At 46.7% G+C, this 24,105-nt stretch overlaps 10 protein-coding genes across 13 annotated transcripts; 6 read left to right on the forward strand and 4 right to left on the reverse strand.

Moving 5' to 3' along the window:
* The first annotated feature begins 23 nt into the window (after positions 1-23).
* Positions 24-2,355, forward strand: LOC108151531 (BTB/POZ domain-containing protein 10). The gene is made up of 5 exons (XM_017280184.2): positions 24-317; positions 487-1,244; positions 1,356-1,553; positions 1,663-1,980; positions 2,038-2,355. The coding sequence occupies exons 2-5, from the start codon at positions 590-592 to the stop codon at positions 2,226-2,228; spliced, it is 1,362 nt and encodes a 453-aa protein (XP_017135673.1). The 5' UTR covers positions 24-317; positions 487-589; the 3' UTR covers positions 2,229-2,355.
* Positions 2,303-6,177, reverse strand: LOC108151529 (glycerol kinase). The gene is made up of 3 exons (XM_017280181.2): positions 5,717-6,177; positions 2,708-3,838; positions 2,303-2,655 (listed from the first exon to the last, which is right to left on the reverse strand). Exons 1-3 carry the CDS (start codon positions 5,966-5,968, stop codon positions 2,440-2,442), a joined length of 1,599 nt encoding a protein of 532 aa, XP_017135670.1. The 5' UTR covers positions 5,969-6,177; the 3' UTR covers positions 2,303-2,439.
* On the forward strand, positions 4,059-5,703 carry LOC108151530 (nitrilase and fragile histidine triad fusion protein NitFhit). Its single transcript, XM_017280182.2, has one exon. The coding sequence runs from the start codon at positions 4,199-4,201 to the stop codon at positions 5,594-5,596; it is 1,398 nt and encodes a 465-aa protein (XP_017135671.1). The 5' UTR covers positions 4,059-4,198; the 3' UTR covers positions 5,597-5,703.
* A 150-nt stretch (positions 6,178-6,327) lies between the features above and the next one.
* LOC108151532 (uncharacterized protein C3orf38 homolog) lies at positions 6,328-7,932 on the forward strand. 2 transcript variants are annotated; one of them, XM_033388123.1, is made up of 3 exons: positions 6,329-6,572; positions 6,630-6,740; positions 6,800-7,932. In XM_033388123.1, exons 2-3 carry the CDS (start codon positions 6,686-6,688, stop codon positions 7,507-7,509), a joined length of 765 nt encoding a protein of 254 aa, XP_033244014.1. In that variant the 5' UTR covers positions 6,329-6,572; positions 6,630-6,685; the 3' UTR covers positions 7,510-7,932. The 2 variants fall into 2 exon arrangements, with proteins under 2 accessions (XP_017135674.1, XP_033244014.1); XM_017280185.2 differs by having other exon boundaries at positions 6,328-6,740.
* LOC108151528 (serine/threonine-protein kinase prp4) lies at positions 7,133-12,269 on the reverse strand. Of its 3 annotated transcripts, XR_004471711.1 has the most exons (10): positions 12,150-12,269; positions 11,669-12,049; positions 10,539-11,538; positions 10,230-10,478; positions 9,923-10,155; positions 9,740-9,848; positions 9,112-9,648; positions 8,815-9,043; positions 8,330-8,386; positions 7,133-7,741 (listed from the first exon to the last, which is right to left on the reverse strand). XR_004471711.1 is itself a non-coding variant. In XM_017280180.2 (9 exons), the coding sequence occupies exons 1-8, from the start codon at positions 12,164-12,166 to the stop codon at positions 8,840-8,842; spliced, it is 2,730 nt and encodes a 909-aa protein (XP_017135669.1). In that variant the 5' UTR covers positions 12,167-12,269; the 3' UTR covers positions 7,994-8,386; positions 8,815-8,839. The 3 variants fall into 3 exon arrangements, 2 of the variants coding, with proteins under 2 accessions (XP_017135669.1, XP_017135667.1); XM_017280180.2 differs by lacking the exon at positions 7,133-7,741 and having other exon boundaries at positions 7,994-8,386; XM_017280178.2 differs by lacking the exon at positions 7,133-7,741 and having other exon boundaries at positions 7,994-9,043.
* Positions 12,270-12,706: 437 nt separating this feature from the next.
* Positions 12,707-13,813, reverse strand: LOC108165591 (THO complex protein 7). The gene is made up of 3 exons (XM_017301666.2): positions 13,727-13,813; positions 13,537-13,660; positions 12,707-13,480 (listed from the first exon to the last, which is right to left on the reverse strand). The coding sequence occupies exons 1-3, from the start codon at positions 13,734-13,736 to the stop codon at positions 12,790-12,792; spliced, it is 825 nt and encodes a 274-aa protein (XP_017157155.1). The 5' UTR covers positions 13,737-13,813; the 3' UTR covers positions 12,707-12,789.
* Positions 13,814-13,847: 34 nt separating this feature from the next.
* LOC108165587 (DIS3-like exonuclease 2) lies at positions 13,848-17,994 on the forward strand. Its single transcript, XM_017301661.2, has 4 exons — positions 13,848-15,144; positions 15,212-16,631; positions 16,697-16,816; positions 16,879-17,994. The coding sequence occupies exons 1-4, from the start codon at positions 13,863-13,865 to the stop codon at positions 17,549-17,551; spliced, it is 3,495 nt and encodes a 1,164-aa protein (XP_017157150.1). The 5' UTR covers positions 13,848-13,862; the 3' UTR covers positions 17,552-17,994.
* Positions 17,995-18,125: 131 nt separating this feature from the next.
* Positions 18,126-18,815, forward strand: LOC108165598. Its single transcript, XM_017301673.2, has 3 exons — positions 18,126-18,235; positions 18,298-18,564; positions 18,631-18,815. The coding sequence occupies exons 1-3, from the start codon at positions 18,214-18,216 to the stop codon at positions 18,669-18,671; spliced, it is 330 nt and encodes a 109-aa protein (XP_017157162.1). The 5' UTR covers positions 18,126-18,213; the 3' UTR covers positions 18,672-18,815.
* A 58-nt stretch (positions 18,816-18,873) lies between these two features.
* On the forward strand, positions 18,874-19,463 carry LOC108165597. The gene is made up of 2 exons (XM_017301672.2): positions 18,874-18,993; positions 19,056-19,463. Exons 1-2 carry the CDS (start codon positions 18,963-18,965, stop codon positions 19,364-19,366), a joined length of 342 nt encoding a protein of 113 aa, XP_017157161.1. The 5' UTR covers positions 18,874-18,962; the 3' UTR covers positions 19,367-19,463.
* On the reverse strand, positions 19,404-23,614 carry LOC108165588 (transient receptor potential channel pyrexia). Its single transcript, XM_017301662.2, has 9 exons — positions 23,069-23,614; positions 22,716-22,965; positions 22,394-22,649; positions 21,917-22,206; positions 21,577-21,845; positions 21,430-21,505; positions 20,761-21,338; positions 20,533-20,686; positions 19,404-20,455 (listed from the first exon to the last, which is right to left on the reverse strand). Exons 1-9 carry the CDS (start codon positions 23,093-23,095, stop codon positions 19,479-19,481), a joined length of 2,877 nt encoding a protein of 958 aa, XP_017157151.1. The 5' UTR covers positions 23,096-23,614; the 3' UTR covers positions 19,404-19,478.
* Positions 23,615-24,105: the final 491 nt, after the last annotated feature.

Consider the following 24,105-nt stretch of genomic DNA (forward strand, 5'->3'; position numbering starts at 1 on the left):
GTAGTTGCCATGTAGTAAAATTCAATTTCCGCCTTTAAGAACGAACTTTTTTTATTTAATCTATTTTAAAAGTCATGCAAGTCATAGTCTTTCAAAAATTAGCCCATCTTAAAGAAGATTGATTAATTGATCGAATAAAATTAATAGTCTCCTTAAATTCGCGATTGAAAAGCTCTAAAAGTATCAGTAAACGGAAAAGCTATTGCTGTACCAATACTTAAGTTAATGAGTGTATATTATGTATATATTGCATATATGTATGCATATGCATATGTGTAAAGGGCAATAATCGCACAAATCTAGCTTTGGGACCGGAGGTAATTTAGAGGACTATTGAAGAATCAATGTCAGCGAGAAAAGTTGGCTGATAAGCAAGACAAGCAGTGGAGTGGAGATGTTTTTCTATTCAGAAAAGAAAGCATTTGTGTTTGCGCAGGCTCCGCTGTACCCGTAGTGACATTCGTATTTTTTGTTTTTGCACCATAGAACGAACGCAACGCCCTTCTTTGTATCCATTTAAAGTCTATCGAAGTGGTGCGATTAATCGGAGCTAGCTTTTGCGACGAGGCGCAAAAGAAACACGACAAAAATGTCAACAACTCCCAATTCCAATAGTAGTAGTAGCAATAGCAACAACACCAGCGTTAACAAGCAGCCACAGCAACAACAGCATCAGCACCAGCACCAGCTCCAGCAACAAGACACATACAGCAGCGACAGCAGCAGCATTGAAGAGAACTCTGACGAGGCCGCCGAGGAGCGGAGAAGGCGCATCTCAAAGAATCGCTCCCGGCTGCAACGCCCTCTGAATAAATCTCAACACACAATGTCCAGCGGAGGAGCCGTACCCAAGCACGATGGCAAGTCCCCAGGAGGAGCCTCAACCAGCGGCCAAGCAGCGGCGTCGGGGGGAGCTGTAGGGCGCCTGGTTGTGCCGCCAGAGCGCATTTCAATGCTAGTGGATGGAGTCCGCTTTACGGTGGAGCAATCTCTGCTCACCGCTCATCCCACCACCATGCTGGGCACCATGTTCGGTTCAGGCTTTCAGTTTGTCCACCCCAATGAGCGAGGCGAATACGACGTTGCAGACGGCATCTCGCATTTGGTGTTTCGAGCAATATTGGAGTACTACAAAAGCGGCGTGATCCGCTGTCCCCCGACTGTTTCTGTTCCCGAGCTGAAGGAAGCCTGTGATTATCTGCTGATACCCTTCGACGCCACTACCGTGCGCTGCCAGAACCTAAGTGAGTATGTTATAGGCAAAATGCTCCTCCACGGGCGAACCTCAGTTGTGGCCATCTCTGCTCTTTGCTTCATTTCTCTCTAACATGCCTTCTGTTATGTTCGACAAAAAGGAGGTCTTCTTCACGAGCTCAGCAATGAAGGAGCGCGCCAGCAGTTTGAGCTGTTTCTCGAAGATCTTATACTGCCATTGATGGTGGCCTCAGCACAGCGCGGTGATCGCGAGTGTCATGTGGTTGTGCTTCTCGAAGACGACATGGTCGACTGGGATGAGGAATTTCCACCCCAAATGGGCGAGGAGTATTGCCAAAGTATGTATCTATCAATTGGCGACTAGTCCCGAATCCAATTTTCACTTTTAACTGATATTAGAGGCTATCAATTCGTATAACTATAACACCCTATAAATCCCTACTTCAGCCGTTCACAGCACAGCCATGCATCGCTTCTTTAAGTACATCGAGAACCGGGATGTGGCCAAGCAGGTCATGAAGGATCGGGGCCTGAAGAAGATCCGGTGCGGCATAGAAGGTTATCCTACACACAAGGAGAAGATTCGGCGACGTCCAGGCGGGCGAGCCGAGGTCATTTATAGCTATGTCCAACGCCCCTTCATCCACATGTCCTGGGAGAAGGAGGAAGCCAAGAGTCGTCATGTCGATTTCCAGTGCGTCAAATCGAAATCCGTTACGAATCTCGCAGAAGCAAACGCCGATCCTCCCTTAGAATTGGATGCAAGTTCGTAAAAGTCACCGAGGAAAGCCTCCGCTTCCTACAAATCCACTTCCTTTGCAGGTGGAAATCCTATTCCGCCAATTGCTGTGGTCAATCCGAACCCAAACAATGCAGAGCTTGCACCCGTGCCTGGAGTTGGTGCCGCTGCAGTGGTCGCCGTGGACGAGGCAGCCGGTGGGGTTGTGATGCTCAACGATTTGGAACAAGCAGTCGCAGCTGTTGCTGCTGGCATCGTGGATGAGAATGTGTGAGCGACCGGGCCAGACCGAAAGCCGGTAACCGAAGGATAAAACACTGCCAGAAAGCAGCGACGCACAGAGACCCCTTTTTACATTTTTCATCAACACTTTTATATGCAATAAAACTAAAAAGACGAAAGCAGGAGACTCTACTTTAGGCCAATTGCAGGTGCTAATCTAAATCTTCCCGTTGGTTCTCTTGCCAGTGTTTGAGTCGAGTCGCTTACGCTCCATCAAAAGCCTCGCGCTCGCCCTGGGGCAGAGTGGAGGTCTCCCAGTTCAGGGATCGATCAATGGCCATTTTCCATTTTTGGTAGCGAAGATTGCGTTCAGTAGAACCTATCGTCGGCTTGACAGGTTCCCTGGGTCCTGATTTGGAAAGGGGAGCCTCCATGGAATACCGATTTTCGACAGCCTTGTACGCTGCCATTGCTGCGCCCTGAAATTTGAGTGGTTAAAGAAGCATTATCGAAAGGTGTGTTAACACTAACCAGCGCTGTTGTCTCTGCTATCTTGGCCCTAAGCACATGAATTCCGACTAAATCCGACTGCAGCTGCAGGAACAGGTTGTTAACCGTCATACCCCCATCGACCATCAGCTTGGCCAGTGGGATCTTGCAATCCTTGTGCATAGAGTCGAGAATATCGCGGACCTGAAAGCAGACCGCCTCCAGTGTGGCGCGGACAATATGTTCACTGGTGGTCTCCTCACTCAACCCACATATGACGCCCCTGGCATCTTGATTCCAGTAAGGAGCGTACAATCCGTTAAAGGCCGGCACAAAGTAGACATCTAAAGAGTTATCCACTGTGGCAGCCATAGCCTCGATCTGCCCGGAGTTTTGAATAAGACCAATGTTGTCGCGCAGCCAATTAAAAGCAGCTCCAGCTATGGACACACTCCCTTCCAAAGCGTAGTACGGAGTGGCCTTCCGTCCCAATTGATAGCCCACTGTCGTTAGCAGTCCGTGCTGGGAGTGCACAATGGACGGTCCCGTGTTATAGAGCAGAAAGCAACCAGTGCCATACGTGGCCTTGGCCTGGCCTTTAGAAAGACACTGTTGTCCGACGAGCGCTGCTTGCTGATCCCCCAAGTCCGCAGTTATACTTGTCCCCTTGAGAACGCCCTGCGCTAAGCTGCCATAAAACTCTGCGCTGGAACAAATCTCTGGCAAGATGGTCTTGGGTAGCCCAAAGAATTTCAGCAGATTGGGATCCCACTGAAGGGTTTCAATATTCATCAGCATCGTTCGCGAAGCGTTGGTCACGTCCGTCTTGTGGACACCGCCATTCTTGCCACCCGTTAGGTTATACATCAGCCAAGTGTCGATGGTTCCAAACATTGCCACTCCACTGTCCATTGCCGCCTTGACCGTCGGGACATTGTCCCGTAGCCAACGCAGCTTTACTCCCGAGAAGTACGGAGAGAGCGGCAATCCACAGAGGGGGCGCAGGTAGTTGATATTTCTGGCATTGTTGGGAATGGCCTCCAGGAGCTCCTCTACTGTACTCGTAGTGCGATTGTCCAGCCATATTATAGCGTTAGCCAGGGGTTGGCCTGTGTTCCGGTCCCAAATTACGGTAGACTCCCGCTGGTTCGTTATTCCAATCGTGATGATATCCTAAAATGTACATATGCATGTATAGGCATCATTTAAGTTTTAAAATGGTTTAGTTCTATATCTAAGCAATGTCTCCCTTTCGGCACAACATTGTTAAAAGGTTAAGAGGTCGCCTAACGTCGTCATTATTGCTGACATTTATAAATTTATATAAAAATATATGTAAATAATAATAGAACAAGAACAGCTGTTTCTCATTTTTCATGGGTGTGTACACACTGACACTTGCCCCTTTAGCCATTACCAATGGAACGGAAACGCTGCAGTAAACAACAGTAAACATTAGAGGTGATAAGAAATCTAATTGAGCGACGTAACCAGCAAAAATTCCGGACACTCTCTCCCGGTCACCGGTCTTCAATGTCAACCTTAGTCAAAATTATCCGTCAAAGTATTTCCAGCCAAAATCGACAGCAACAACTACGTAAAATGGCGAGCGGAACGGAAAAAATTATAAACGGTCAAAGTGCGACCGTTGCCGTGGGGCAGATGCGCTCCACCAACGACAAGGTCTGGAATCTAAACCAGGTGAAGGAACTCATAAAGAAAGCCAAATCTGAGAACGCACAAATGCTCTTTCTTCCCGAATGCTGCGACTTTGTGGGCGAAAGCCGCACCCAGACAATCGAGCTGGCAGAAAGGCTGGATGGGAAGCTAGTGGCAGAATACAAAGAACTGGCCAGGTGCCACCAGATATGGCTCTCCCTCGGGGGCATACATGAATTGAACGATCAGGGGAAAATCTACAATGCCCATGTTCTGGTCAGCGCGAAGGGCGAGCTGGCTGGCGTCTACCGCAAGATGCACCTGTTTGATGCCACCACAAAGGAAATACGGCTACGCGAATCAGATACAGTGTCACCTGGGGAGCGTCTGGAAAGGCCAGTGGCAACCCCTGCCGGCCAAGTTGGTCTACAGATTTGTTACGATCTTCGTTTTGCTGAGCCGGCTGTCTTGCTAAGGAAGTTGGGAGCCCAAATTCTAACGTATCCAGCTGCCTTTACCTATGCTACAGGCAAAGCGCATTGGGAGATTCTTCTGCGTGCCAGGGCGATTGAGACGCAGTGTTTCGTGATCGCCGCAGCCCAACAAGGATGGCATAATCAGAAGCGACAAAGCTGGGGTCACAGCATGATCATCAGTCCCTGGGGAAAGGTCTTGGCCGATTGCGGCGGTGAAAAAGATTTGGATATAGGCACAGCCAAAATAGACCTTTCCACTCTTGACTCGCTTTATCAGAGCATGCCCTGCTTCGAGCATCGCCGCAATGATCTTTACAGCTTGACGGCTTACAACATTCGTAGCAGGGAACCCGACACGGATCGTGCCTTTGCGGAGAACATGGTGGACAAACGAACCATTTTCTACGAATCGGAGCACTGCTTTGCATTTACCAATCTGCGTTGCGTGGTCGAGGGTCACGTCTTGGTGTCTACCAAGCGAGTAACACCGCGTTTGTGCGGACTCGATTGTGCCGAGATCACAGACATGTTCGCCACTGTTTGCATGGTCCAGCGGCTGCTGGAGAAGATCTATCAAACCACATCGGCCACAGTCACTGTGCAGGATGGTGCCCAAGCCGGGCAGACCGTTCCCCATGTCCACTTCCATGTCATGCCGCGTCGCAAAGGAGATTTTGGTCACAACGATCAGATCTATGTGAAGTTGGAGGACTGCACCGAAAGCAAGCCACCGCGCACACTACAAGAGAGGATTGATGAGGCTCAGGTTTACCGTACCTATCTGAGCGATAGCTAACAAGTGTTTGAATAGATATGCACTGTAATTACCTTGTCACATACTTATAAAAATATCCCAGACGGAAATAAAGACATGTTCCTCTATTGACCTTAGCTGAACCTTCAGATCTCGTCTCACCTTGATTTGTCCACCGAGAGAGGTAAGCTTCTTGGTAGCTCCTGCGATGCACTCGTTAACGGTGTTCACTATAACCATGGGATCTTGTTCACACCAGCCCTCCTTCTGGAATATAGAGGGAACCTCGATCTGATGGTAGCAGACAATGTCATCAGTGCCAGCGCGGAATATTATGAAGCGGGCCGAGGTGGTGCCCTCATCAATGGCTCCTACAAACGGGCCTGCAACAGCTGTATCACTTGGAGTTTCCATTTGAACGTTCGACTAGATGTTCAGAGTCCAGAATTCAACAATAATAATGTTTAAACGTTGCTCTTTCCAGTTTGCTTTCAACACTGAAGCTAAGAATTATTGGAATTCTCACAATATTTGTCAAGCTGATTGCGAGTGATAAGGCCGTCGAGCCCTCTCGTTTCTTATCGACAATGGTGAAACCAAAAAACTCGCTCTTCGGAGTAAATATTTATTGCGAGTAATATAAATACAGCTAGCGAAGTTATGCCGCAACAAACTCGCGAACTGTAAAATTAGGTCATGATCAAAGTATGCCCGCAACCAATTGTTCTGGACACGTTCATAACGATTTGAGTAGTTTCTTATATGCTCCATGCTAGTAAAATCGATAATGGAAACAAATACCTTATTGTTCAAAATAATTTAATTAAAATTAGTAAGACACGAGTTATACTTCCGCATAATCTACATTCATTTGAGAAATGCACTAAATTTTCCGTTTTTTTGTTATTTAACTCAATTTTCATTTTTTTGTGCCATTTGGCAACACTGCGCGTTAAGTGTGACCACATCTCCATAGCAAACAGCTGATTTTTAGTTGCAAGAGAAATTGGGTAAACAGGTAAACAGAACATATACGGCACAGAAGCGCAGATAATAGCCATGCCCATTTCCGAAGTCTACAAGAACGGTCTCAGAGACTTTTTGCTGAATGAGAAAAACACGATTGTATTGATGCAGTTGGCCAAGAGTACGACAAAAAATGTGTGTAAAATCAAAGATCCTGAGGGTAAGAAGTACTGAACTTTATTTAAAAGAGAAATATATTCAGTTGCATATTACTTACAGAAGCCTTGGACTACCTAATAGCACATGTGGAGGACATACACATTTTATTGTCCAAACGTCTCATCACGCGCGAACTTCTGTTTATGTATGTGCACAGACGCTTACCGGGAATAGCCACAAACTTCACCAAGGCGGATTTGGTATCGAAAGTGATCAAATATTGGGAGCAGCAGCAAACCGTAGAACCTATTAATACGCCCAAAAACGAAGAGGAGTATCCCATTCACACAATGGCTCGGAAATTCGGCGAATGGTTTTTTGAACGCTTTAATTCTGACTGTCTCAGCCTTGTAGATTTGTGGAACGATGCGGCCTTGCACTTAACAATTTTGGCCAGCGATGGGGTTAGTGTGCACGAGTGTGAGACGGCTCCAGAGGTACTTACAGTACTTATAAGCACAAGAAACCAATTTGGCTTCGTCTTTAATCCAAACCTAACCCACGGTGGAATACAAGGGCGCATGGATTCCTATGGTCAGGTCTTGGTGCTCTCCTGTGGCACTCTTCACACAACCGAGTCCTGTGTTGGGGTTTTTGAGTGCGTGTTTGCACTGTTACGTGACCCCTATTCGGAAAACAATTGGAAGCCCAAGAGATTGAAATGTTTGCTAAAGAGTGAGGTTGAGCCCCGCATCCTCCATAGCCTGAGAGAGTGCGAAACTCTGCAGACAGCTCTGGCACTGCCAGTGCCTAACGAAGAGCTGGACTAGCGGTGACTATTATTGAGCGGTTAAATGCGAAATGAACTAACCTTTCGATAGCTCCGGTGCACGTCCACCATGGCATGGAGTATACCATCAGTATATATACCATATCGTTACTTACCCTTAGCTTAGAAATAAAGAATGTAATCTTGTATAAACTTACGATTTCACTTTTCGAATGGTCAGTTAAAGCCGAAGATCGAAGAAGTCTCCGTATATACTTGTGTAGTCAACCCAACTGCAATTTCAAAGAGAATTTAGGCATTAAAAGTTGTACAATTTTGCGAGTTAAGCCTAAGAGAACACTGTCAACAATATGTTAGAGTAGTCCCAGTCATAGTTTTAAGTCTTTGTTGCTATCTTCGATTAACCGAAGCTCCCTCATACCTTGCAGTGATAGTTTTGAATAAGTAAAGAATAATCCCCTTATACTGTTGTACGTTTTTACTGTTCTGTTTTTTAACAACAATAATGGATAGAGTCGTCGGTGTTATTGGCCCACAAGAGAGTGGGAAAAACGCTTTATATTTAATCTATGCCAATATAAAGTTTCTTTCTTGAAGAGTATTTTCATACACAATTTAGTCAAGTGTGTAGTCATGTGCATAGGGTGTATATAAACTAATAAAAAATTAACTTATTTGTAGTGTACGAACAAGTAAGCAATTTAAGCGAAAAAATATTCAATCATTCTTTGTAATAAACAGAAGATCATACAAAAAATAAAACATGTGCTTAATTGATAAATCTTAAATGCTCTCGACTGACTATCGCCAGTATGGGACTAAAGGATATCCTCTGCAAGGTCGTATAAATAAATTATTACCAGTTGAGTCAGCCACACGGCCAAGGAGCGCTCTTCCGTTATCAGCGGCACACCACACTGAAATGGTAGTACACATTAATATGTATGTTTCTTAAGACAAGTCGACAGATCGGGAACGGTGCTTAGATTTATGTTTATATAGGTATATATATATATATTGTGTGTGGGAAATCGGTTACATGCATTTTCATACAAAGTTTTAGAATAATTATATACACGCACTACACACACGTATAACAATTTCCGGAACAATTTCTAATCGAAAGCATATTTTGTTTAATTCGTTCACCAAAACCCCATGCCTTACAGCCGTACAGCTGCAGGCCAAAATCCACAGGGCATATTTACATCGTTTGTAATCGTGTAAATGTATGGTGCGGGTGACTTCTAGGCGAACTGTTTTTTTAGCCTGATAACAAATGAAAACTAGTAGCTAACGCGAGTTGGGCGTATCGGTTGTCTTACGGGCTAGGAAAAAGAATTACGTTTATTCGATGTCGCTGTTCATCTCTACATTTTCTCCTGAATAAAGGGATGCATTAGTGATTGATTGAGGGAGATCCGCTTCGCTGGATCCAGGGCAAACATGTTCTCTAGCAGATCCTTGAGCTGAGTGACCTTGCGATGCTGATCATCGGGCAGATTTTGATCAGCAATCAGTTCCTGCTGCAGGCTACGCGATGGCTTTACAACTGGCATCACAACAATCTTCTCCTGCAAATGGGAGACGTGAGTAATGTAATCCTGTGCTGTTGCAAATACGAAATTATCACAAAACTTACCCTTTCCGTGAGCTTGTCTATCTCGTGATAGAGGAAATTGCAGTTCTGATCAAAGTGCTGCTCTCTGAATTGACCCTTTCTTACAATACGATTCGGTATCTTGCCCTTCACGTCCATGAAAAACTTTAGCATCTGATTATTACTCTTTCCGCTGAACAAAATCTTTCCCGTGTATAACTCGTAGATGGTGCAACCAGCAGACCAAGTGTCAATTCCATAGTCATATGGTATTCCCAAAATGATCTCTGGCGATCGATAGAACCGCGACACCAAGTACGGAGTAATTTCATTGTCACTTATTGCCGAAGCAGACCCAAAGTCGCACAGCTTCAGTATCAAATTATTCTCGTTGACTAAAATATTATCCGGCTTGATGTCCGCATGCAGGATACCCGTCTTTTTCAGCAGCTTGAGGGCTAAAAACAGTTGCTGAGTGTAGCTGCGCACAGCTTTGATGTGCAACCCGACATTCTTGCCGTATTTCTTTAACACCTCACGCAAATTCATGGCCAGTGGCTCGAACACCATGCAGAGATGCTACACCGGGAAAAATAAAAAAATATTTTTATAAAAGAAAAATCAACGACCTTTGAATAATATCCAACAAGTCTGTGTATGTGTATATTACCTGTTTGTGGAAGAAATGGCGATTCAAGCGCAGGCAGTGGAAACGATCTTCGGGATCAGCGTCGTTCAGTTTCTTAAGGATTTCAAGCTCTCGCAGCCCGGTTTTGTGCCTGTTGAAAGGAAATAACATTTGAAAATTCAACAGGCTTAAAAAGGGCAACATATAAACTAATATTATGCTTACATTATTTCGTTGTTGCGAATGATCTTGATTGCCACATTGGCCTGTCCCCGAGCCTGATCACGGCCACGCACCACATTACTGAACACACCTTGACCCGTATAGCCACTGACCAAGTAGCGATTGTCTAGAACCTCACCAATGCGCACACGATAATATCCCTCCGCGTCATCCCAGTTGTCAGTAAGGGCAGGATTCTCATGCTGATGCTTGTTGTGAATAATTGTACTGGGCGACTAGGAGATGGAACAGAGGATTAGTTGAAGCAATGGGAGAATTGGGGACAGAAATTTACAAGCCTGTGACTCACATCGAAATTGGAATCAACATCCTGATCAGCAAACATGTCCCACTCATTGCGTTTCTCTTTTCCTGAACTATTCTTTTGGCTGTTGGAATTGTCCAACTGCTGCTGCTCCTTGGGGTGATCCAAGTCATTGAGCGTGGGTGTGGGAGTTCTTGGTTGGCGATCCCGTTGCGACGAGCCCGCTGAAGTGCTACGAGACTCATAGGAGTTGGAATTTTGAGGCGTGGGCGATTCCTGCCCTGTTCCTAGTTTCTATTGCAAAGATTCAGCTTAAGCATACACTATTTAGCAAGGACTAAGAGGACGACTAACCTTGAGAAGCTCTTCGCGCTTCTTCCGACGCTGCTCAATGATACGTTCCTCATCATCGTCATCCTCGTTGATGTCAATGTCCAGATTAACCTCATCGTCACTGCTCTCCTTGTCGTGAATCTTCTGGCCTTCGCTCAGTGAGCCTTTGTAACGATCTCGGTCGTTGTCCACGCCGCCTCGTGCTCCACCACGATTATTACCACCAAAGCCACCGCGATCCCGATCTTGGAAGCGCGCACGTTCACGGCGCCTGTCCGACTCAAACTTACTGCGACTGTGAGACCGCTGGCGATTGAAGCGACTGTCTCTCTCCCGTGGACGACCAGCACGTTGTTCGGCTGTGGCTTGTGGCCTGTCTGTGCCAGATCCTGGTCCACGGCGCTCCCGATCCCGGCTATGCTCATGCCTTTCTCGCTGTTTATCGCGATTGATCTCCTGGCGTAAGTCTTCCATGTTACGATTGTTCTGTTGATGATTCCGTCGTTGGGAGCTTTGACTGCGGGGCCGAATTTGTTCCTCCATACGCCGGCGAGGGGGAGTGCGGCTACGCGCCTGATCCCGGTCTCTAGAGCGTCGCTCACGCCTTCCAAGAACCGTATCGCCGCGTACTCGACTTCTAGGCGCTGCTGGGGATGCTGGTGCTTGTCGTCTTCGCTTCTCTGGCGTAGGCGAGGGCGTGCGCTGGCCTCCGCTAGAATCATCCAATAATATAACATCGGATTCATTTGAGTTATGGATGCTAGACTGTTTATTATTAACATTTTTACTAGTTGCAGTAGCCTGCGGTTGGAATAAGGGCTGCGATTGGCCCTTGCTGGCTATTTGCTTGGACTGCACCGATTGTGCTCGTGAGTTGGGTTCACTTCTTTCATCAGCGTCCGGGTCCGACATGTACGCGCCCAGGCGAGCCTGTAGCAATGCCTTCTGCTTCATCAGGTCCTCTAAATTCAACTCATCTTCGATGATGGCAGCAATAATCGGACTAGCAACATCCATGGGGCTGAAATGTGAAAATACATATGTGCATACATACATATATCAGAATTGTAGCAAGAACTAAACGAATAAAAGGCCCTCATGAGGAATTTGATTGTGATAATGCATTTAGAAATCCAGATGCATATACTTACACATCACTCTCGCTGCTCGAACTGGCCACCTCCAAAACTGGGAGAACCTTGTTCTGTATGGTCTTTGTAATTTCCTCCACGAGACTACACGGGTCTGTTTGCAATTTCGAGCTAGAGATGCACAATTCGGCGCCATTGCGGCTTGCCTTCTGCATGATTTCAGAAAACTTCTCGCTAAGTCCATAGCTTTTCTGTTGTTTGGCGCTTGGATGTTCTGTACCGTCGGAGTCATGGGAAGACTCGCTATGGTGGTGGTGACGCTTCTTTGACTTTTTGTGCCTTTTGTGGACATGTTTCTCTTTGTCACTCTTGCTGGATGTGGACTTTTTGTGTTTCTTATGTTTCTTTTGCTTCTTGAGCTTGGCTCGATGCTCCTCTCCACTATAGTAATGGGAACACAAGAAATTAATATACACACACGGACATAACCAAAAACAAAAAAAAAAAAATGTGCATGGCATAATTTATACTTTTCACTTACCTCTTTTCGTCACTCATTTTGTTTTATCACAAACACTTAAAGTTCAAACAGAATGACTTAAATCTGATTATATTTGGTTAGCTTTTCCTACATATACATATGAACATATGAACAGTGTGACCGCGGAGCTATCGATAAAATATGCCGTCCGACCCTCATGAATATACCGAAACATACCGCCTCACTTTAAAAATATACCGTAAATATACTGACGAGCCCAAGTTATATTATACATATTCCTCGATTTTGATATTCCGTGGAATATTACTAGCTATATAGAACATTTAGCCGTGCCCACATAATATAGCCCATTGATGAATCAATTTTCTACTCAACTGGCTTATTTTTATTACTTGCTTTTATCCTCTCTAGGTCACACACATGCATAGGGTGCCTTCTTACTAATCATTTTGGCATGTAGCTAAATAATTATCATTTTATGGAAACGCTCACCTTTTTTGTTTAAACATCTAAAAATATATATATAAAAAAACTCAACATCCCTCTACAAGCAAAGGCCAAGCTTACCGCATATAATCAAATATAAAACAAATATGTAAGCCATTCGCTATCCAGAATAAACTCAATTCTTTAATTATTATTCGGCTCTTGTACATATATTGGGAGTTTAATATTACTGCTAACAGGCAACCACAACGTCTACATCGTGCTCATCTTTGTCAATGCTTAGTTCGAGCACAGCATCCTCTTCTACAGACATGGCTTTGGAGTCTTCTGTAGAGACGGAGGGGAGTTTAACTTCTCCTCGGACTCCATCGAACTTGGTAGGACTACTATTATTCAGATCATCGTCTTCGTCGTCACTGACCTCCATTATGCCATTGTTGTCGTCCAAGTCTGGGTGTGATGTGGGATCGCTCTCGCTAGAGGATGAAGACGAGGACGAGGAGCTGTTTTCCTGATCTAATTGTTGTTCCAGCTCGTGGATACTGTACATCAGAAGAGTAAAGTCATTGCGGCGCTTCTGAAACTTGCGTTTCATTTTAAGTTTCTTTTGGACAAGGTCATCAATCTCTTTTTTGATGATTTCGATGTGCTTCTGGCTGCCGTTCCGATCGGGTTGCTGGTCGATGAGCGAGGCCAACAAATCATATTCCATTTTATTTTTTCGTATATGCTTAGCTGTCACCAGCTCCTTCTTACTGGCTTCGATCTCCTCCTTGGCCAGTTCGATGCTCTCCTCGTGCTGTTCCACAAGCTTGCTGTAGTTCTCTCGCTCCTCTTTGACCATTTGCAGAGTCTCCACGTTTTTCAACGCCGTCAGCTTGCACTGGGCAAATTGAGCCATCAGACGGTCATACATAATTTGGCTATAAAATCAAGCAAAGGCTACATTTTGTGCTTCACTTTTGAAGCATTTTCGTACCTAGTTTCCGGCGAGTCGTTTTTGGCGTTTTCAAACTTAAGAAACTGCTTTAGAAGCATATTCAGGCGTCGGTCCTCTCCAGTGCCGTCGCCATCAATAAGAAGTCGCTGCTTTATAATTTCCTCTGTGGATTATATATTTGGTAGATTTTAGTTTTATTTTCATGAATAATAAACAATATGTTATTTACCGTCGTTCATTTTCAGACTGAACTATCGATAGAGAATAAAAAGTACGCTCGTATCTGTCAGACTATCGAAAATCGAGAAAGTGATTTTCACAATTTGAGGAAACTATTTTTTGTTAAAACAAATTAATTCTTTTATATGTTAAAAACGTCGGACGTTGATGTGGGCGGAGAAATGGAGGAAAAAAGTTGTAGCGCAGACAGTGCTCCCTTGAATCCGACGCTAGAGACAATTCAACCGCCCTTGAATCCGACGCTAGAGACAATTCAACCGCATTCGGGGCCCATCGACACCGATTTCCTGCGTGCACAGTCCCAACGCCTCGCGGCCCGTCTGCGCCGAGAGATGGAGTTGCAGTCGACAAGTGCAAGTAACTTTACGGGCGTCAACGCATCACTGCCATCAGATATGTGGTGTAGTCCTACAGCACCGCCTATTGAACAGCCTTCACAGACAAGCAACGGAGCTTCACGCTCCGCAGCCTCCGTTATGGTCGGGGCTTCAATTCCAATGAACGTGCAATATCACTTGACAGGACCATCTAACACTGCGGCGCCGGAGCAGATGCCAATACATACAAATCAGCCCCAAGTGGAGGCTTATATGAAGCCAGCCTATTCGATAGCCAACTCGACAGCCCAACAACCTGTTAAGCAAAAAAAAAGGTCTAAGCGAGCCCTCAGGGAGGAGGTAACCGCTCTACAGGAGCTAGTTCAAAAGATTTCATTGCTGTCTCCAGATGTCAATGCGTACGCGGCTCGCCTCATTCGCCAAAGTGATGTGCTGGCGCAGCTGGATTGGACACCCCCTGATGACAAGGGCCGACAACAGGTAGCTATGTCTCCACAATTTACTCCTCGCCAAATGCCCCTCCTCGGTGGCATCTATAATCGAAGCCATCAGCACGGGAATGAGGAACGCAAACGACGCGAGTCGGAGGTGTCAAGCGCAAGCAGCAACAGCGCCCCAACAAACAACAAGCAAAAAGCGACCACACAAGAGGCAAAATCCGCACGGAAGCGCAAAAGTAAGAAACGAAACGCGGCGGCAGGTGAAAACACTAAAACACAGTCATTAAAGACTGAACTGGAGGCGATGCGCGCGTATATCAACACGATTGTTCGGAATTACATAGGTGCGGAGCACAAACTTCCAGCAAGATTGAAATTTACTGGGGACTTTTCCGACCTGGAGGCCCATGCGCAGCGCCTTGCAAAAGAAGGGCTTGGTCGCGTCGTCGAGGATGAAATTCGAGTAAATCGCAAAAACAATAAGCAGGCGTTTATCACAATGTCCACTGATCGTGAAGGTCTCGAGCGTGACGGTATTGTACTGTTGCCAGTGGCTCGACGCTACGCCTTCGAAGGGGATACGGTGCGTGCCTTCGTTTTAAATGTTGGCGCTCAATCCATGACCCTCGGTAAGTTTCTTTTTCCACAAAAGACAAAGTGAAACCCTGAAACTGATTAACCGCTTTCCACTGACAGCCGAAGACGAGGAGTTCTCTGAGGAGACCCGGTCACAGGACTTGGACGCCGATGCTGACAATGTTGTCGTAATATCGTCAGACAACTGCCCCAAGGCGTTCGTCATAGGGATTGTAAAGCAAACCGAGCTTCGCCAGATTGTCGGTTCTATATCGTTTACCAATCCAACGAAGCTTTCTAAGGATCATTTGTTTTACAAGCTTCGCCCCTTCGACATGCGCCTTCCGATGGTCTACATACCGGAAGAAACCTGCAAGAAGCACATAGGAAACAAACAGCCAGCTGAAGTGTGTGGCCTGCTCTACTTAGCCCACATCCTCGAGACTGACTGCAATGGCCACTGTATTGCGGAATTGATTCAGCCAGTGGGCCGCATTGGTAATTTGCCGGACGAAATCAAGGCCATTATGATCCACAACAACTTGAGCGATGTAAAACCTTTCGAGCAACGATTTAACGACATGTTCGTAAACCGCATTCATCCGGGGAGCACGAAAGATCTAGACAAACGTCAAGACTTGCGGAAACAATGCATATTTACCATAGATCCACTGACTGCGCGTGACCTGGATGACGCAGTCTCCATTGAGCAGCTGGGAGATGACGAGTATGAGATTGGCGTGCACATATCTGACGTGTCTCACTACCTTGAAGAGGACTCCGAGTTGGACAATATCGTCAAAGAGCGTTCCACGTCAATCTATCTGGCAAACGAAGTTATCCACATGCTTCCGCAAACGCTCTGCACGCGCTGTTCTCTACTGCCTGGTGAGGATAAGCTTGCGTTTTCGGTGTTTTGGCGTATGGACAGAAACGGGGTGCAGCTGCAGGAAAAGCCCCGGTTTACTCGCACCATTATTAGGTCCTGCACTCAGTTTGCCTACGAGCACGCCCAGAAGATCATTGATAATCCGTACGAGAACTTCACTGAACACGATTTCCCCACCGTCCTGAACGGCTTTGAAACCAGTGATGTAGTAAAACGAGTGCTCTGCCTAAATGGCATTGCGAGCTCGCTGCGTAAAGCACGCTATGAAAAAGGGTCCATTAGTTTCAACAATCCCAAGCTGCGCTTTGTCCTCGATCCAATCAGTGGCGAGCCAGAAGGCTTTGAGGTGGAGATGCAGAGAGAGGCTAATCGCATGATAGAAGAGTATATGCTTTTGGCCAACCAGGCTGTGGCGCGGTTTATATACGACGCGTTCCCGGAGATTTCCGTGCTTCGCAATCACCCGCCGCCGCTTATGAAGTCACTAAAGGCATTGCGGGAGAAGTTTCAGACCTTGGGCTTTAATTTGGACTACAGCTCTTCCAAGGCCCTTCAACAGAGCATCATAAGAATGTGCCAAGAGGCCCCCTATCCCCATGCGATGAGCTTCTGCCTCAGTCGCCTGCTGATGAAACCGATGGCAAGGGCTAAGTAAGTGACGCTGCCGTTTTGACTCTCAATACGTTTGACTCTGAATTTTACTTTTCAAATTGCAGCTACTTTTGCAGCGAAGGAAGAACTGAGCCGGCCGATCTCTGGCACTACGCCCTATCTATTCCTATCTACACCCACTTCACCAGCCCGATTCGTCGCTATCCCGACGTAATGGTGCATCGGTAATTGCTGTACATTTCCATGTTTTCCTTTGCTTTGCATAACTCTGTATCTTCTGTTCTAGTCTACTGGCAGCTGCGCTTGACTACTGCCCACCCCCGTGCCGTACTCCCGCAGATCTGCACTCGCTAATAAAAATTGCGAACGAGCGCAAGTGCAATGCCAAAAATGCAGGCGAGGAGTCGTGCAACTTGTACTTCAAGCGATACGTGGGCAACAAGCAGCGAGTCCGCATGACCGCTGTGGTCATGGAAATATACCAGCACATGATGAATGTAGTTACCCTGGAATCGGGGCATGTTATCAGCATTAACTACAAAACGCAGAAGGTTCTCGTGAACGCACAGAATGCGCCCAACTTTATATTGATCGACGAGCTCAACGTGAGGCAGACGCCCCGCAAGTTGCAGTTGCTTTCCGTGGTACCCATTTACCTTATGATACGGGACAACAAGTTGACTGGGTTTCTGCATATCGAGAGCCAGCATCCACTGAACGCGTCCAAAAATCAGCTAAGCGGTAAAAACAAGCTAATGTCGCTGCACAATCAGCAACAACGATCGACCAACTGTGACACTGCCAACAGTTTACGGCCTACTACCTCAAATGTTGTTGGGTCTCAAGCACAAGCGCAGGTCCACCACCAGCAACAAAACCTGGCGCGCATACGCCAGCAACAGCAATACCACCCAAATTCACAGCAGCGGATCTATAGCATGCGGCAAAACAGTCTATAATTATACTTTTATAGTATATAATTTACTTTTTTGGCCGCAGTCGTTAACCAAACATATCTGATCCGAAAGATTCTGCCAAAACTTATTCATACATATTCAAACATAGCTAGCCCTAAATTAAATCTGTGATGCTCCATCTACTTATTCATAGCACATGCATATCTAAGTGAGCTCTATAGAAATTATTAAGTTGTGTAAATTGTAAAGCTTTTAGAAAACAAATTCAAATTGCAGAATGTCCCGAACAATTAATCAAAATCAAACAACTGTCAGTACCGTATCTCGTACGCACGTACGGTACGCAGAATACACAAAGAAATTATACAAACAAATTGATTCTGGTCCGTCCGGTTTTCCCGCACTCTCATTGATCTCTCAATACTGGTTTATCGATTCAGAAGTAAATAAAATGTTCCTTTTGCCAGTATCACCCTATAATAATACTCCTTACGTGTATACATGTGTATGTACATATATAATAATATTAAAAGCATGAGAGAGAAGAGAGAACCCTCTTTGTTATGGCCAGAGGGTAAATATATGGATGGATCGGATCGGATAAGGTGTACGCTTATAAATTCCCCATCAAGCTTGCTCTGATTCAGACCTGTCATAGTTTCAGAGTCAAGCACACAACCCGCTGGGCGCTGGTCTTGTCTACAATGGAAAATATCCGTCTATTGGGTGGGTTGTGTCTTATCTGTTCGGCAGCAACTAAGCGAAAAAACCAAACATTCTCCTCCTAGGCATTGCGCTGCTGATTGTCGGCCTCTCGGCCTATCCTCAGTCCAGCAACGAGCTGGGAGTCGGAAACCCCTGGCTGGCGTCGCCGCAGGAACAGCCGGAAAGTGGGGGCACAACAACGACTCCACAACCCACTACCCAGTCCCCGCAGTACCTGGCCTGCTTGCAGACGTGTCCGGCGACCAGCGAGTACAATCCCATCTGTGGCAGCGACAACGTGAACTACTACAATGGAGGGAAATTCGACTGCGCCGTAAGATGTGGTCAGAGTAAGTGGAAATGACTGATAATCGCACCGGATCAAAAGGTCATGAGTTCCCATGAAACGCATGTAGATATCAGACGGATACATTTGGGAGCTTGTCGGAATACATAGAAGCCCCACCAGCCCCCCCGGTTCCCTGCCCAGATGAGGCGAGAATAGATGTGGCTGGATATAACCCTCAAAATGTAATTTTGCAGCTTGCTACGAGTAATAAAACAGTCGATCCATCAGTGTCGTAAGCATATAAAAACGTAATAAAATCTCGCGCTTGTATCTGTGGCATGTGAAAGGCCGACCACAACTCAAACGCAATCTGAATCTCAGTCTCAGTCTCTAGAGCAGTCGCAATCGCGCCGTTTGTCTGTTTAGTACGACATTTTAACGGCGATTTCTTTCGAAAGAATGTCGTGGTTCGGTGTGTCCTACATGTGCAGTAAGTCTGATACGCACTATCTCTGTAGAAATCAAAACACCAGTCGATGATCGTTCTTACAGCTCTTGTGGCATTGATCTGGCAGGTCGGGGTGCTGGCAGCGCCTGTGGACAACCACAATCCCAAGTCGCAGGTAGAGTACATCAGTAGCCAGTCAATTGGTACCCCCAACGCATATCCGAATATTGTGCCCATCACTCGGCCCCCTCTCGTGAGTCAAACAGCTCCGCCGCCACCTTTCAACTCGAAGAACTTTGCATATAATCCGAAAACGCAAACATGGACCCTTATAGCCCCTGGCGATCCCCAACCAAATGACGAGACGCTTGTTTGGAATCAGACCAATGACAAATGGCTGACCAGCTCTCGCTAGGCGTTCAACATTCAAGCAATCAGGAGTGGTGCACTCATAACCTAACTATTTCTGTTCTTTAATGGTATATCAAAGTAAAACTGGAAACATTTCTTTAGACACTCGTCCAATCTCATCGGTGGTAATGGCGGCTTTGACAATGTGGGTCCGTGCTGGTCGACTGGCTCTGGCGCATGCGGCAGAGCTCATCAGCACTGTAGTTTAATTTGCGTGTGGCGTTCTCTGAGAACTGCTCGAATTTCGTCATCAGATCCCCCAGCTGAGCCTTGAGTGCTTGCACCTCGATACGTAAGTCACTCAGGGCATTCGTGTGATTCTTCAGGTTGACCGTCACCTCGTGCTCCTGTCGAAGCTGCTGCGGGACATTCGTGGCAGACCGAGGACGTAGCAGCTCGTTCATATGGGAGAACTGCTGTGACGGCTTATTCTGGGTCGTGTCAGCCGCGTCTCTCTGCGGCTGGGGGCACTGCTGCTGGCGCTGCAGACTGCGACTGAAGATGTTGTAGTTGCTTTCGAACTGACGACGCCGGAGACTCTGATTCCTGTCACGCCTTTCGGCCACCAGTTTGTATATATTAAGCTTGATGTTCTCGGGCAACTGGTTGTCACGCGGATCGTTGGGTCGAAATGCGAACTGCAGCTTGTCGCGAGAGGTGCTCAACAAGGCACTCCGCTTGCAAAGCTGGATCAGATGGGCAGGCGCATTCCTTAATAGTCGCGAAAAGAAGAGACTCTCTAAGCGCGACACAAGTTCTGCCTGTCTCACCTGGCGGTCCAGTGAGGCACTGACTTGCAGTCCTTGGATGTCACTGACAGCCAAGCCCACCATCAAATTGGTTAGAATCACAGTGACCAGCAGGACAAAGGATAAGAAGATTATGTGGGCGGTGACGGGGAACTTTACGGCGTAGTCCCCGTAGAAAATGTCTTCAAACTCCAGCTCGCCGGACATCATAGTAATAGTCTTCAGAAATGACCATGTTATGTTCTCAAAGGCTGGGTAATCATTGAAGAGCACAGCGAAGCTTAGCCCGAAGGCCACAAACAGGCATATGTAGGCCAACATAAATTTCCCAAAGTTGACAGCCACTAATGTGAGTATATAAATGAGTTAATGAGTTCCAATAGTGCAGCTTAAAGGAAAATATTTTGGGTACAGTACAGACCTTTGGTAAACATTTGAACGTAAATTCCAAATATGGGAAAGCGACCAACCAACATCATCAGCTCCAGCCAGACTAGGAGGATGACCACTGCGGCCACATGGTGCTGCCATATAGGGACCGCCCTCAAGTCACCAGTACGCACGATCTCCGGGGACTGGGGGGAGGAGATAAGTGGGCGGTTGATGGTTAAAACGATTGGCTAGGGAGTTAGTTCCGACGAACACGTACCACACAGAGAAACACTCCAAAGACAATTGACCACTGAAGCCAGTTTTCCCAGTATTTCGCATACCCGTGGAGGCCGTGCGCCATCTGAAACAACTCCTTTCCGAGCAGAATGCAATTTAGTACGATTACAAAGTAGCAACTTGTGGAAATATAGCCTGGAGCTATGCAAGTCGCCCCGTCCTTGCAGGAGCGTGCAAACACTCCAATCACGTACAGGGTGAACAGAAGCACGAAGATGGTGTGATAGGCAAGACTCATTAGAAAGAACTTGCGAATGCGGCGCCACTTGAGGAAAAGGAACGTCTCGCAGAGTGGATGCATCAATATGCGCTTTTGCCCGACCTCTATCAGCGCGAGCAGCATCTCCGTCTCGCCGCGCTCCATCGATCGGCTGGGAACCAAGGGCTGAAAGTCAAGATAGATCTGGCAGTCCACATTGCCAAGCTCGTGATCGTAGGCCTTGATCGAAGAGCTAAATTTGTTCATTAGTTTCGGAATTATTTCGGGAGTGCGTCGCACTATGAACGACAGCGCTGAGACACGTCCATCGGTGCGGGCGGTCACATCGGCTCCGTGTTCTGTTGAAAGAAAACTGCATCAGTTTGCGCCCAACTTTTGTACCATGTATCGTTCCATTTCTGGGAGACGATAATTCAAATTGCCACTTGCCAATCAACGCAAAGACACAGTTGCTGTACTCATTGAACGCTGCAGCGTGAAGTGGGGTGAATCCGAAATGGTCAGCCTGCAAAGTCGTGGGGTCATCGTCAGGGATTGGATTGATGAATTCGGGGAATATTCGTTACCGTTACCCACCTTATTAACGTCCGCACCCGCGGTCAATAAAGCGTAGCAGCAGTCCAGGCAATCGGACTTTTTCACGATGGCTGCGTGAAGAGCCGTTCTGCCCTCACGGTAAGTGGCATTCACATTCGCGCCGTATGATATAAGCAGATGGACAGTAGCGATCGACTGCGTGAGACAGGCTATATGTAGTGGCGTTTGTTGGCTGGCATTTCGGCAGTCGACATCTGCTTTGTGTTCCAAGAGAAGTCGCGCGCAGTCGACGTAGTCGTTCTCTGCAGCTGTAATTTAAAAAAATGGATACACCATCCAATTATACCTCTTGGATGTCTCTGGGGGCCAGATTGCTTACCCAAGTGCAACGCCGTGACTTTTCCTTCATAGAACTGCGAGCGAACATCGGCATGGTGGCTGAGGAGTAATTGAACGCACTTGGTGAAACCTAATGCACTGGCCGTATGCAGGGGTGTCTCGGTGTACACCTGAGGGGTGTTCGGATCCGCTCCATACTTGAGTAAAATTTCGACGCAGTCTACGGCGTTCCCATCTATGGCGTAGTGCAAGGCAGATAGTTTCTCGATGCCGATGTTGATGTTCGCCTTTCGACGCAGCAGTAGGAGAATGCACTCAACGCTCTTGGAACTGAGGCGAGAACATTTTAGTTACATACATGAGTACACACTCTGTGGCTGGAGGTTAGTATTTGGTGCGTAGTGGATGCATGGATGCATGGATGCATTTGGATGGAGAATATTTTTGTCGTTAGACCAGCCCACGCATGAGAAATACTCACACATTAGACCTCCCCGCCTCTTTCACCGCAACTCACCTGGCAGCGCAATGCAGCGGCGTAACCTCCTTTCTGGCATCCCATCGATTCGGCTCGGAGCCGCGATCGAGCAGTACCTTCGCAATCGGAGCATTTCCTCGAAAGCAGGCAAAGTGCAGGGGTGTACGACCCCTGTTGTCGGTGGCATTCGGGTCGGCATTGTAGTGGTTCAGCAGATACACAATGTTCTCCACACTCCCGTATATTGAACAGCAAATCAGAGCCAGATTGCATTCGCTGGAGTCGGGAATCAGTTCTGGGATGCGATGGGAGGGGAAGACGTCAGACTAAGATTGGTAGTGCCACGGGTTTTCCCACTTACCAAAAATGCATCCCGTCTTTACCATATCCAAGACGTGCTTGGCATTAGGCATTGCACACAATGTACGCTCAATTTCTTGCGGGCGCCACAAGTTCTGGGTTTGTTGCTGGCGGTCGAAAATCTTCTGCGCCTCTTTGCTGAAGTCCGCATCAAAGTTGGCTTCACTCGAAACGCTGCTTTTGTCGAAGAGCAGGTCAGCGTCCTGGTCGGCCGCCTGATCGCTCTCCGAGTTCCATTTAAGATCATTTTCCTGCCAAAACAAACAAACCAATTAACGGATGTTTGAGGCACAGATGAGTACTTTTCTGATGAGAGGAGGGATGGGCATGGCATGGCATGTCCGCATCACTTACGATTATCGAGAAGCGCACGTTCTCCATTTTTCTCGGGCCCACTTCTGTCAGTTGTTATTTGTTTATACTCTTGCGGCCAGGCCAATACAATAATAAACGTTCGCTTTCGACTGACCGACCGACCAAACGAGAGGCTGGCTCCAGCTGTCGGCAATTTGGTGTTCTTGCTGCCGCTCCCTGTACGCCTCGTGGGGTCATCTATTTATTCTTGCGAATGAATAAATCGGCAATTAATCAGAGCACGCAACTAATTATACCCTTGCCATCTTTTCTGACCCTTATTGGCAAGATCTTGTAGGCCAGCAGGAATATTGTTGTACACAGGCGTCGGTGGGTGCCTCTTCTGTGATGCGATCAAGCGAGGGCGTGAAGCAATTTTGTTTATTTGAAACTTTTCAAAATATCCAACTGTTCCCTCGCACCACTGGCAATGTGTGCTAATTTTTCACATTCACGGGCGTGCCTTTGTTTTTCGTATAGATTTCTTTTTCCGTGACCGGCGCCAGCGAGGTGCGAAAGTGTAGTGAACGTTCGTTTCGAGACTCCAATTGCCATCCAGCCTCTCATGTACTCATGTTCTCGTGCATATATCTTTACGTGAGTACGAATGAATCTTTGCTGATATACAAATATACAAATATATATGTATGCAACTTTACACCGATCGCAGCCAGCTCTAGCATATTTTCGAAAAAGATGTTTAACACGAGTTGAGTCCATCAATTCAAGCCGCGCCATGGCTTTTGAAAACGATAGTTCTCCAAACCTTACTATCGCTAAAAAGTAGATACAGCCCTGCCCAGGTATGCTTTTCGATACCTACAAAATGCAACCCAGAGCCCCGATATTTTAGAAATGTCTGCCTTGCCTCGCGAAATTTTGGGGTGCAATTTTTAAAACTAATTTCCCGACGTTTCCCTGATTCACGGAAAATCAGGTTTATATCCGTGCTTCCTACCGGCAAATAGGTTCCTTTAAAGTCGCTTTTAACCCTCCAAGCCAAAGGCCCTGCTGGAAAATGGATCCCATCCCAGGTA

Source organism: Drosophila miranda, chromosome XR (genome assembly GCF_003369915.1).
Source record: "Drosophila miranda strain MSH22 chromosome XR, D.miranda_PacBio2.1, whole genome shotgun sequence".
Taxonomy (NCBI): domain Eukaryota; kingdom Metazoa; phylum Arthropoda; class Insecta; order Diptera; family Drosophilidae; genus Drosophila; species Drosophila miranda.